The sequence below is a fragment of the Oreochromis niloticus genome, linkage group LG23, assembly GCF_001858045.2.
Source record: "Oreochromis niloticus isolate F11D_XX linkage group LG23, O_niloticus_UMD_NMBU, whole genome shotgun sequence".
In the NCBI taxonomy this organism is placed as follows: domain Eukaryota; kingdom Metazoa; phylum Chordata; class Actinopteri; order Cichliformes; family Cichlidae; genus Oreochromis; species Oreochromis niloticus.
This window is the reverse complement of record NC_031986.2, coordinates 44,103,933-44,117,584: the sequence shown is the minus strand read 5'-3', so window position 1 is coordinate 44,117,584 and position 13,652 is coordinate 44,103,933. Positions and strand designations below refer to the sequence as shown.

The 13,652-nt window shown below is 43.2% G+C and overlaps 1 protein-coding gene across 1 annotated transcript in view; it reads left to right on the top strand.

Annotated features, from left to right (window-relative positions):
• acbd6 (acyl-CoA binding domain containing 6) overlaps positions 1–7,289 on the top strand; it is a 31,213-nt gene extending 23,924 nt beyond the window's left edge. Inside the window, exons 7-8 of the mRNA XM_005479146.4 lie at positions 4,437–4,467; positions 6,357–7,289. Coding sequence (XP_005479203.1) covers positions 4,437–4,467; positions 6,357–6,511 — 186 coding nt within the window. The 3' untranslated portion in view covers positions 6,512–7,289. The remainder of the gene's footprint in view (positions 1–4,436; positions 4,468–6,356) is intronic.
• The last annotated feature ends 6,363 nt before the right edge of the window (positions 7,290–13,652 follow it).

The following is a 13,652-nucleotide window of genomic DNA, read 5'->3' as shown; positions in this document are numbered from 1 at the left end:
ACTGAGTGCTGATTGCATATGTGTTTTGGTAAATGGCTTTCTGCTGGTTGATATGATTGATATATTGTGCATTTAAGTTGTCCAAGAAGTCCAAGGTTTTGGGACACAGTAGCTGCTCTAGTTTTAGAAGGAACCCACTGAAGGAGGATCAGCTTCTCAGTCTGGGCTCTTCTTTCTGATTGATGGCACCTGCTCATCATAATGCTATCTGCTGGAATCTGCATACCAATGATCCCAGCCGCCTATCGATTCACCCCTCATCTACCCCACACACACCCTGGAGACCAATACACACACACACACCCACGCGCACACATTCATCCACTCCATCTCCCTCCCCAACCACTGTCATTATAAAAGTCAGCAGCTGCTGCTGCATGCATTGATCATAAATCATAATTGCTTCTTCATTTTTCCCTACTTGTTTAATGTTGCTGTCAGGGACAGTAGGGGGAGAAAAGGAGGAGGCGGAGAAACGGAGGAAGAAAAGCCCAAAGAAAGTTTACTGAGACGCAGAAAAATGAGATTAGAACAGAGAGCTGAAGGAGAAATGGTCTCCAATCTCTCCACTGGCATATTGAGTCCTCTGGCCTTTAAAAGAGCAGCAGCCTGACATGTCGGCATTGGCTCAAGAATTTAAGCTGTTGTTTCCACTTCAGAGAGACTAGCCGTTTTCCCTATCGGGCATTTTTAAGCAGCAGTTTGAATCTTAAAAACTGTAACTCTGCTCACATTAAGAGAGCCAAACTCTGATAGAGTGCTAAATGGTGTTTTGTTTTGTCTTCATGAGGATTTATGGAAGTGACTAAAGGCATTGTGTGCTAATAATATGCATCAGTGTTTTAGAGATGCTGTTTTATTTTGTTTTTTTTTAAATATAAGATAAATGGCCCAGGGACTCAGCAGACCTTTGTTCCATTCGTTTCCCTAGCTGAGCTGAGTTTCCACCTCTGATATGTCCTAGATCCTCTCCTCTTAATCCTGGAGTGAAGTTGAGCTTTGGTTGAATGTTTTGGAGTATCCATTGAAGAAAACAAGTCTAAACTGCTTTACAGGAATGAACTCAACATATTTGACTGTCCCCTTCTCCTCTGCAGATAAACGGAGCTACAGACTCTTTTATTTGTTCCCTTTTTGACTTTTGAGGTTTTGACAATCCTGTGCTGATATTTTTAGGAGGGGCTGGTACTTTATGATAGACATGAAAGAATAAAATATATCTACATCCGATTTTTTTCTTTTTCTTCTTTTTTCCCCACTTTTGAGCACTTGTGGACTAGTTACACTATGTTTGATCTTTTTAAAAGTACGACTACATGCTGCATCTCTGTATTTCCTTAATTCACTCCTCCTCTCATCAATCTTGCTTCACATCATTTGTGTGTTAGAAATGATAGATTGGTGTGACTTAAATTCACCAAAATTGCAAGTGTACTGATAGATCAATCCCTATCCATGCGGCTCCTAAACGTATTGCTCCACCCCATTAGGGTGATACACTACACAGTGCTGGATCTCTCCTGCTGCCATTGTGCAAGCAGCTGCTTTATTGAGCACTCTGCTGACATACAGCCCAGCGTTTCTGCATCGCAAGGGGAAACTTTGGATGACATGTAAAAGCAGAGGTTTGGTGCAACATGCCTCCATAATGGGATGGGAACTTGGGTGCACGAGTGAGGTGGGAGGGGGGCATGCTAGCTGCAGGTATTGTGGGGGGGGAAAGAGTGTCTCTTCCTGGCTGCTTCCAAAGCAAATGGAAGACAATCCAATTTCCTGTGATTCCATCAAGCCTCCGTCCTGGATCCGGGGGCATTAGGGAACGCTGAGAGGACAGGCCGCTGACCCCCTCACATGAACATGCAAGAGGCATGTAGGCTGCACACGTGCGCTGGCATGCTCATCTGTGTATTGTTAGGTTTTTGGTTTTTTTTGGCCAGTGTTTTATCAGTCACATATTTTCATTTACGAGCACACACGCGTCCTTTTATGCTGCTGAACAACAAACTGCAGATTAGCGCTGGAGGCAGATTAGAGCTTAAAGCCGTTACACTTTAATTATAACTGTATTTCTGTGCGTCGTGGTCTTTCACTTGGCCCTGGCTGTAAACATCTGCCACCCTCCCACTGTGCTCAGTCTTTGTCTGTGTTGTGAACTAAAGGGAAAATTGGTTGAGTTTAATACACTGCAGCATTATCTTATTTACACAAAATGCTGAGAAGATTAAAACATGACCCTCTTGTTGTTAGATGTATGTACACATATATAAATGCAGCTATTTTGCTACAGGTCTGCCTGCTCTTCTCCAGACTCTCAGACTGACACGTTTTCTGCAGTACATCACAGGTTGTGATTTGACTCGCAGTCAGACAGCATTGTTGTCTTGGGTTAACCGCTGCACGCTTTCCACGCTGGTGGCGATTTGCATCTGTTCTCTGTGATCCACCCAGAGGGAATAGAAAGCTCTAATCCAATCAGCAGGTCCCTGAAGTGCTGCCCCTGAGAGATGGAGAGAAACACAACAATAGGATCACTCTGCACTGGTTTCAGCAGGAGAAGGCAGACAGGAAAGGGAAGGAAGGGAAATGAGGGATTGTAGAGGAGAGGGATTAAGTATGAAGAAGAGACGAGGAACGAACGGGGACGAGGCGAGGATGATGGGTGAAATAAGGAAATGAGATGAAGGAGGTGTGGCTTGGTGTAACAGGAAGTAACAAAACAGGAAAGACTAATGAATAATTTTACAATAGTTTGGATCTTTTTTTGACTGCAGTGACATGTGAGCTACAAGAGCCTCCTTAATTTTAATCTCTTATTTGAAATGATTCAATTTTGTTCAACTACTGCTCCTGTTCTAAGGCCAGAGGCAACAGTTTGATCATTTATTACCACTGAGGTGCAAATGCAGGCTGGAGCAGTGATTTTAAAAAACTGAATCTCCTGTTGATAGTGCCTGTCAGAATTGTCTTTTATATCTACAGACACGCATGGGCGCATTTTCCCCATCGCTGTCCTCAGTCTAACACTTCACACAAGAATTTATATCGCTGCCGCTGACCCTTTGACCACAAGTATCATCTGTTCAAAGAGCATAGACACAATGTCGAGGTCACAAACTCGTGTATCAGATATGATGCACTTGATGTTATAGGGATAAACATGGTTACTTACAGATATTTTTGGTTTTTTATATGCATGTTTCTGGCTCATCTTTTAAAGATTTATTTGGTTGGGGCTGAGTAACAAAGTAGCCATGAAAGGGGTGAAATGTGAAGACTAATGCAATGTATGTAAATATAGCCAAAGTCCAGTGTTAATAGAACTTGACCTATTTAAAATCCATAATATGGATAAAGGTGCTGGGACATCTACACATACCTACAGGAGCTGCTTTGGTGTGGAAACATGTCACGGAGCTCCTAGCAAATAGTTTTTGTGCAGCATTTGAGTTCTTTTTGTTTTAATTGCATGCACTTTGTGTCTGAGCTGCTGTGGTTCCTAAATGCAGTTAGTTGGTTGTGACATTTCGTACCTCCTAGATATTCCACAAACTAACTTGATGGTGGGGGAAAAAAAGTGCTACACTTAAATTTAGTGAGCTCTTTAGAATAAACCAAATGTTTAAAGGCAGGCTGCCCGGTGAGTTGCTTTTTGTGTTTGTGTGGCAAAATGACGGAGAACACCTGAACGCCAACGTTAAAGGATCCGGCCTGCTCATTGTCCATATAGTTTGATTTGTATGAGCTTTGACTTATTAATTAAGACTTCGAACAAGCCATACAATAGTCTAATTATAAAAAATAAAATAAATAAAAAATAATTTCCAAATCAGCATAAACTTGAGTGAGAAATGTTCCCTTTCTTCCACTCAAACTCCATAAATACAGTATCAATGCATCGTTTTTTCATCCGGTTTCGTAATGGTCATATAAACATTACAACTAAGGTTGGAAACCTGCTGTCAGCTGAGACGCCCACTGAAAACATCCAGATGAACGGAATCAATCTTTCGGTAATCGGTTTAGATTCGGGTTGATGCTGGATGGGCAGCTATGACTGAAGGAGGGATGGCTCCGCTTTTAATCTGAGTTTTAGGTTTCAGATTAACCAGAGCTGGAAAAAACCTGCAAGCTGAAAGTTTAGATTTTTCAGGTCACACGTTTCTCAAGTCAATATCTCATCGTCTTATAATTCCCCTTTGGTCCAAGCAAACATAAACACAGCACCCTTTGTCCACAAAAAATATTTAATTTGTATTCTATCAGGTGCGAGTTTCCCTCTTGAAGTTTGGACAAAGTGACAGCTTACAGCTCACACCAAATGTTGGCAGTATTTCTGTGTTAAGTGGATATTGTTTGAATGTGCACTCAGTGAAGTATTTTGTTTTTGCTCTGTCACAGGTCCTTTGAATTAAACACTTGTTTTTGGCTTTTTGCAGGACGATGAAGGACAGACGGCGTTACATTATGGTAAGAAAGCATCGTGAACACTTTCCTTGCTGTAAAGCTTTTTGTGCCTATTTTTCAAATTGGCTCATCTCATTCCACATTTATTCTGCACAGACATCATTATGTTGTCTGCGTGCACACTCTCACTTTATTTACAGCAGCTTGTTTTTTGTGCGCACGCCTTCTTTGACTATATTTTGTTTAAAATTGATCATCTTTAAGTCCTGCTCCTCCCGCTCTATCCTTTCTATTCCTCACTTATTTTCTGCTGTTTTTCCACGAAGTTTGTCATTCCTTCCTTTTTGCTCCTGCATGTGTGTGTTTGTGTGTGTTGGTCTGTGTGTAATAATCACTAGACCTCCCAGAGGAAATCAGCAGTGGTCCTTAGACTCCCCTGACCCCCTCGTGCCCCAACACACATGTCCCTGAGGGGCGTTTCCCATGTCCTCTGAGCCTCTGTGTGTGCATGTGGCTGCACCATCTGTCCATGTGCTTGGTGGCATTGGAGTGGGCATGCTGGATTACCCACTGGAGATCTACACACACACACCCACACTCACCAGAAGAAGCCCTGAGGATGGGGCATAAAAAGATGACTAATAAACATAAGCGATGAACTCCAAGAGACAAATAGCAGAGAATGAAAATTCATTCCCACCTCTCTTTGCACAGGGCCACACTGGCTGGCAAGTGATTAATTGAGGGTTTACTGCTCACCATAAATTGTTCTCCTCCTCTACGGCTCCCCCGAGGGCCAGCCACTTTTTACAGCTCAAGGCCCAGGCGAGAGACGCGCCGCACGCACACACACAAGGCTGGCTCAGTAAAATACTGTTTAGAGTAACAAGAGGAGGGCTGCAAGTGTGGCTGGGGGGGAGAAACAGTCAAGCTTTTCTTACTCGGTTTTAGCTGGAAGATTAGTGATTCTTGTGGCTTTGCACACTTACACACCTCATACATTCATTCATAGCTGCAGCTTGAGCATGCACACAGGCTTGCTCTCACACTCGCATGCATTCCGAAGTAACATCGCATCCCGTGCGTGCACACTCCCACCGGCCACCTCTGAGCTGGAGGTTAAAAGGCCTTGCTGTCAATCACTGCGGCTGCTGACATCAGCGAACATGGCACAGCAGAGTCTGCTCTTTAAAAGCAGCGAGCGATAGACGCCGGGAGGGAGTGTGTCAGAGGGGCAAGAGGTAGATCGGGAATGAAGGAACCCTCTAACTGGGTTAAGAAAGTGCACGCTGCCCCCCCGCCCCTCTCCACTCTACACTGGGAGGGGAAAGACCCTTTTAGTGGGGTACAAATTGCCAATGGGGCAGAAATGAAGTGTTTGAGGGAAGCTCGGGTCCAAGCCAGTGTCAGTGCTGGGCCTGCAGATTAGCTTTTCATTAACTGCAGCACTTTACATACTGTATTAAACCACAGTATGAAGAAGGAATAAGGCAAATTCACTCTAACCCAGTACATCATAACAGTAGTTCAGTATTTCATTAACCAGTTAAAACTAAATGAAACGGAACCGCATTAACTCTGTTTGGTTAAAACTCATTCATTAATAAAATATTGCTAAAGCTGCAGTCTCAGTGATTCGAGTTGATAAAACTGGACAAATGAAACTGTTTACCTCCGTGTTGTCAAAGTGTTTAGTTTATTCATCGTTTCATACGAGGACTCGAGTTTCTGTAACGCCCATCTTGGCAATCCATCCAACAGCTGAGACCTTTCACTAAACACACATGAGAACCTCATGGGGATAAAAACTCAAGGATACTCACCACTGATGGGATGGATAATTGGAGTTCTATGCATTTGTTCTCGGGAGACGAAATATTTAAAATATCCTACATTTCATGTTGTTCTTTCTATTTCCGATGTGACTATGTGACTTTGTTTTGTTTTTGTAGCCTCGGCGTGTGAATTTGTTGAAATTGTGGATCTGCTGCTGAAATCTGGAGCTGACCCAACTATCACAGACCAGGAAGGTTGTCTTCCTGAGGAGGTCACTGAATCCCGTGCGATCTCCCTTCTCCTGCGTGGGTACACTACTTCGAAAGGCTGAATCGGCCTTGCGTCCCACCACCCTGTTACTTCCAATCTCCTAGTCTCATCCCTGCTCCCCTCTTTTGCCCAGCCTTCCCATAATCCCTCATTCATCCCTGCAGAGACTTCTTTCCCCCCCTTTTAGCCCTAACAGTCTGTAGACCTGGACTGCAGAAGGGTTTTGTTTGTTTGTTTTCCATTTTGTCTTTTTTTTTTTTTTTTCCTCTCCCCCACCCAAATTGTTGAGGTGACTTTGATTTCATTGGTTTAGCTCTTTTTGAGCTACGGTTGTAAACATTAGTCATTCAATTTAATACACAAGGGCACTGCATGTATTTTCAGTCTTCTATATACTGTATTGACTGTCTGCACAGTAGGGTTGGGTGATATGACGGTTACTGTAAGACAGATTTATGGACTGATAAGGTATAGCTACAAGACTTTTACTGGAAATGGTGCAATTAAATGAGCTGGACAGCATATTGGCAATATATAAATGACATTGTGTGCATCTGTGTGTTAAAGCATCTGTATTTATCAGGCATCACCAGATCAAGCAAAAACCGACATTCCCATTCACTTATCTATAAACGCTATAAGATATCACAATATGTATCATCATCACAACATGGTGTAACGTCCAGATCCATCAGAGAATCCCATACATATCACCCACTCCTACTGCAACCAGCCAGGCCTTTTAATCAGTTTAGTCTGTTCTGGTGGTTTGTTCATGATTCTGTTTGGTACCAAGGAATGCTTTCCTCATGTTTCATTAAAGTGTTCGGCAAATCTGCGTCCTTGACTTCCTGTTATCTGTTCAAAAAGAAAGCATAAGCACTGTTATAGAGTTCCCCATGTGAGCGATGTAACCCGATTCCACTTGGGCGTCTTTCTCCACGTACATGTTTACATATGGACCAATGAGCCTGTGCAATGGTGAGGCGTCTGCCTGTGCCTCCTTCACAGGTGTCGTTACTCCTAAAATGTTGGGTCGGATTTTAGTGAAACCTGCACATGGTCACCTGATTCAGATTGTTCTCATGGTCATGTTTGTCGTTTTACGGGCGCTCCTAGATTCATATTTTTGGATAAATCAATTTTGGAAATCAAGAATGCTCACAACAAGTCTGTAAATACAGCATTGATGATCTGCTTGAATCCAGGGAGGGCGCATTGCTATGGTCAGTGTTGGGGAGTAACGGAATACATGTACCGGCGTTACGTATTTAAAATACAAAATGAGTAACTGTATTCCATTACAGTTACCGTTTAAGAAGGTGATATTCAGAATATCCATGCATCCGCTTCCGCTTATCCTTTTCAGGGTCGCGGGGGGCGCTGGAGCCTCTCCCAGCTGCAGAGATGGGCAACGCGTTACTGTAATCTGATTACTTTTTCAAGTAACGAGTAATGTAAGGGATTACCATTGCAAAAACGGTAGATTACCGTTACTTTCCCGTAGGAACGCTGCGTTACTGCGTTACTAAAACCGTGATTTTTTGCGAGAATGTCTCATGACAGTGACGTAAGCGAGTGCGACGTTCGTGACAACAGCTGTTCACAGATCAACAATGGATAATATATCGAGTGCGGGAGAGAGTATGAGCATGCAGCGTTTAAAGCGTGGAAGTACTGACCTTACTTTGAGTTTGATTCCATAAAAAGTGACAAAAACATTAGTGTCCGTTGTGCGTGGGAAGAAAACTTATTTTTACAGCGAAAAAAACCCCTAAACTTCCAAGCAAGCAGCGAGTGTACTATGACGTAATGGGAAATTCACAGAGAAACTCGCGGATTCTTCCACTGACCGCCGCGGCACACCTGCAGCAGGGTAAACCTCCGCCTACCCCGGTCCTGCTTTACAGGTGAAAATAGAGCAACAGGACCGCTGAGTCTTTGATTTTATTTATTTTCTGCTGTGTTTCACTTGCATCTATTTGAAAGAGTGAGTGTAAACACAAAAAAATATTTTATTTTATGTGCTGGAATGTGCAGAAAATAGGTTTAAATGTTAAACAAATTTCTTCCAGTCAGAGAATGTTGCATATAATTAAGTTTTTGCTTGATGCATAAAGTTAAAAGATTTAACGTTTTAAAAAGAGACGTTTCCATTTGATTACATTTTGTATGATGGATTATGCAGAAAAAGTAGAATTGGGCTGAAAGATCTATCGCTTTATCACCTATTCAGGTTGTAAATTATGTTTTTAAAAAGTAATCAGTAAAGTAACGGGATTACTTTTGGGGGGAGGTAATCAGTAATTAGTAACTGATTACTTTTTTCAAGTAACTTGACCAACACTGCCCAGCTGTCATCAAGCTGCATGTCTTTGGACGGTGGGAGGAAGCCGGAGTACCCAGAGGGAACCCACGCAAACACGGGGAGAACATGCAAACTCCACACAGAAAGACCCCGGCCTGATGGTGGAATTGAACTCAGGACCTTCTTGCTGTGCGGCAACAGTGCTAACCACCGTGCTGCCTTTTTCACACATTCACACACAGGTGATGGCAGCTACATTGTAGCCACAGCCAACCTGGGACGCACTGACAGAGGCGAGGCTGCCGGACACTGGCGCCACCGGGCCCTCTGACCACCACCAGTAGGCAACGGGTGAAGTGTCTTGCCCAAGGACACAACGACCGAGACTGTCCAAGCTGGGGCTCGAACCGGCAACCTTCCGATTACAAGGCGAACTCCCAACTCTTGAGCCACGATCGCCCTCTCTATTTTTAGTAATTCCACGCTGGAGGAAACCCAAACAAAACACACATTTAGAGGCTCTAATGCCTGTGTCTCAATCTCACCGCCATGTCACCTCTATAATGACGTGAAGGCAATAGGCAGAGTGTTACAGGCATGGCCCTAAAGAATGCAGCCTGATGGGCAGTGTAGTCCGTGCTGCAGGGAGAATGGACTGCCATACCCGTGATGTGTCTGTGAGCGAGGGAGGGAGAAAAAGGAAAAGTCCGAGCTGTCACCGAGCAGAAACGGGAGCTGGAAGCATGTAAACATAATAATAACCACTGCAGCCAAACAGAGTGCCTGACGAGCCCAGTTGTAAGTAAGCTCGACTGTACACTGTGTTCGTGTTTTCCTCCGAAACAATAAGTTCTGTTGGAGCAGCCTTTCAACGCCTCTCTCTGTCTGTCGCAAGCAAAGTTGACCCAGACAACAAAGTAAAGCTAGTTTTCGGCTCCGAGCCCGACATGAACCCGACGTATTAGCCAGAGGTCCCTTTACTACGGTTTGGAGCCGCGGACCTGTTTTATATACGCGCGGAATAGTTTTCTATACAAGATCACTGCAAAAAGTGCAGCCTTACCTAATGTCCACCTACTGTTACTCATTTATATTAAGATTTAAACATGTAGTTGGTATTGGTATGGCGAGTAACCTTCAGTAATAGTAATAAATCACACAGCAATAGTACATTCATGTAGTTGTAAAAAGCTTGATAATATATTAAGTAATCCAAAGTATTCAGAATACCTTACAAAATACATTTTGTAAGGTATTCTGAATACTTTGGATACATTTTGGGGCATGTAATCTGTAATCTGTAGTGGAATACATTTTAAAAGTAACCTTCCCAACACTGGCTGTGATTAAGTGCACGTGCAGCTGCACATACAAAACGCCTGATCGTTAACAGCATTCCACGTTACTGACCTGAATATTGACTTTACGGTAGAAGCAGGCCTCATTACAATAAACTTGATCAATAATCAAAACCAAATCTGGGGGAAAAGTTTTATATATTAATAATTAGTAAGACGACGTTTGCTGGAGCTTAAACTTCAACTTAAACACATGCACAAAGTATTTGTTCTTTTCTAACCTCCAACAACATGTTCGGTTCAGTACCTTAGGTTTTGGTTGCCTGATGGACACGATTGTTTTAATTCAAACATTTAAACCACGTCCCCACATGACCTGCAGAGACATGTAGTCCACAGAGCATAAACACAACATATTGTATATAGAGAGCAGCCTGCGCATGATTATGTCATATAAGGAGGAATCTGGATGTTCTCCAAAAATAACCAACACATGGTCAGAGTCCAAATCAGCTTTACTGGTCCTCAGCTCTATGACACACACACACACACACACACACACACACACACACACACACACAGAGTGCAGCAGATGACAATGCACTAAGTCTGGATCCTGCTTCTTAACTACAGATTCATGAAGACGCCGTGCACGTTTTGGGGACAAAGCTTAATCCTTTACTCTCAAACACACAGCTTTGCTTCCCCCACCCTCCTGCACTTAAAGCCCCACTGTGTTGCACTGGAAATCTGCTCTAACACACAAGGCGTTAGATAACTGTCTCAACATGTCAGTCACTCGCAGATCTGTGACAGCTTTACATGGTCTGGTGAGGATCAGTAGTCATCGCTTAGGGGGGTAGCAGTTCAAATTCGATTTTTCGTCTTGACAGGTGTTGTACAGTGCTGGCAGTAAATTCAGATGCAAGTGAGGTGTGCTGTACACGAGTTGAATTAAGATCCCTCCACATGATTTCGAAATCTGCATCCGTGTCTCGTTCAGCCCTGCTTTCACAAGTCTCAACGGGGAAGAGGCCTCCGAGTTTTTATTTCATCTTCCACTTTTGTAGACTCCGGCCAAAGAATCTTCCTCAATGAAATTTTGTCCATCTCAGCTCATGAATTTTGAGGAGGAACCCTGCATAAGCTAAGACGGAGCCTTTTGAGTATTCAACATGAGTCCGAGACATGATGCTCTACAATCCCACAAAGAGACAACCGCTGACCATCTCGTCGTTATGAATTCTATCCACATCCAGCCATTAGGCTGTTGGTGTATCTCTAAAGCCTGTTTGGGTCTCAGCGTTGTCTCCCCGTTGCTTCCTAAACCCCGTTATACTTGCTTGAGGTAAGAGAGAATGACGGCAGTCGTGCTTCCCTCCCGGCTCGTCTGCGAGACTCTGACACTAAGCCCATTATGCTTCCATTATGGGGCTTCAATTTTCCTCTGAGCTTTTCACTTCTGACACGGCAGCTCCCTCCCTCCTCAAACCGCAGACTCATACCCCCCAAGGCCCAGTGCTGCACGGCCGTTCATTTAGGAACTTCAGTACATTTTTAAAGTGCCAGGACTACTTTCTTATTCAACAGCAGTTATTTAAAATTGCAGTAAGATGCATAATATAACAACATTACATGCAAGCAGGCGTCAACAACAAAACATAAAAGACAAAACTAACTTTGCACAGTTATATTTCAGTAAGCTTTTAGGGCAACTTTAATTTGACAGCAAAGTAATTCACACTTGTGAGATTCAGCGTCTTCCTCAAGAAGCTAACACGTGGAGAGGGCTGCAAAACTAGTGAGTACAATTAGTCACATAGCAAACCATATAATTTGTAAAATGTTATTTATAAAGACACTAAACCCACAAACATGATAGCAGTGTAGCTTTGCATGTACCTGAGGCGAGGCCTAGCATACAGCTAGTGGCCGAGTTGGCACCCACCTGTCACGCCGGCCCAGACCCATCTTTAACTAATTTGGTGATCACGTGGAGAAAATAAAATCCAAATGGATTCTCACAGGGAAAACAAAACCTCGCTATTCCTGACTGTGGGAAACTACTGCCCAGTCTTCAGAGGCAGATTCTGGGGCGATTTTTCAGTTTCAGGGTGAGCCAGCAGGTATTTGGGCCAGGATTTCAGTTATGAATGCGCTTGTGAATATAACATGTTAACAAGCATTATTGTCAGCATTACTAACACCTGCATGCAACCAAAGCCTCCTTAAACCCGACTATAAACAGAAACCCAAACTTCTTGTTCCTTGGCTAATAAGTGCACAGAATTAGTCAGCAAAGAAAAGCTGGGATGTTGAGGAATTATAGCGCCATTCTGCACACTGCCTCTCCTTTACTTTCTCTCTCCTGTAAAAGCCATACCATGTTCTTGCTTTGGCCCACTCTTAATGCAAGCCTCTACCTCTCCACAGCCCTTCCTCCATCTTTTCTTTATGCTGCAGCACACCCCCCACACCCACTCTCAGCAGCAGTGTGGTTAGGAACCCAGCAGTAAGCAAAAATCCCCCTGCTGCTGAAACACTCTCCACTAATACCAGATTGGTTTAGTGGTGGCTTGGACTGTGCTCATGTGAGTTTGTGTAGGTTTGTGTGTGCTCCGCTCTGATGCCTATGTGTAGTTTGTGTTGATGAAGAAGTGTTACCACTAACTACCAAAAAGTTGATGTTTAAGACTTAAGGCAGCAAACAGAGGCTTGGTTCTGTGTTACATTAGAGAGTTTTCTTCAGTACAGCTACACATTATCATCTACCTGATACACATTTGGCTACCTGTAACCTATCGGATTTCTGTAACAGTGACTGTGGAGTGGAAAAGTCGCAGTTTCACATTAAACAGCATTGAGCTCACAACCTTGAGGGTGTCATTGAGAGGCCTCCGTTTGACTCCAGCTCCTCTTTAAGACTCACTCCGTCATCCTGCGGATCATTGTTCACTGCAGGCTGGATGAAGTTGTTTGGGGAGAAAAATGCCCTGTCTCAACGCTGCAAGATTGACTTTCGGTCTGAAAACAAATCCTATCTATTTTGCATGTTAATTTATTCCCTTTTGCTTGAGAAGAAAAAAAAAACAGTTTCCTTGAGGAAGTTTGTAATAAAAGCCTTGCGATCGATGATAATGGCATTTGTGCTTGTGTTTGTCATCTTCGCAAAAGCAACAGTGGTGGAGTTTCCACAGATTTATTTGTATACTAGTGCTGTAAGTGGCGTGTAAATTATCCTAACTGTCTGTGTGGCTCTTTATCTTTGTAAGCCAGTACTATTAGACCCTATCCATTAATGCCCATAACCCAGCCAATCAATGCTTAAATAAAAATCAGCTCAATTTGTAGCATTTTATGCAAACGTGCAAACTCCAACCAGGCTGACTCTTTGCTTTTTGTTTTTATAATGCTACAGGAATAGCTAAAACACAAAGGAATCGATATCACTTACGTTTGGGTTATGTTGGCCTGCTCTCAAACAAATGCTGCACGTTGCTGCATAGAAATTAGTTTCATACGGATGTACACTGTGGTGTAATTTCATTATAATTCTATACATGCTGTGCTTAGCCAACACCATAGTCACAGGGAGT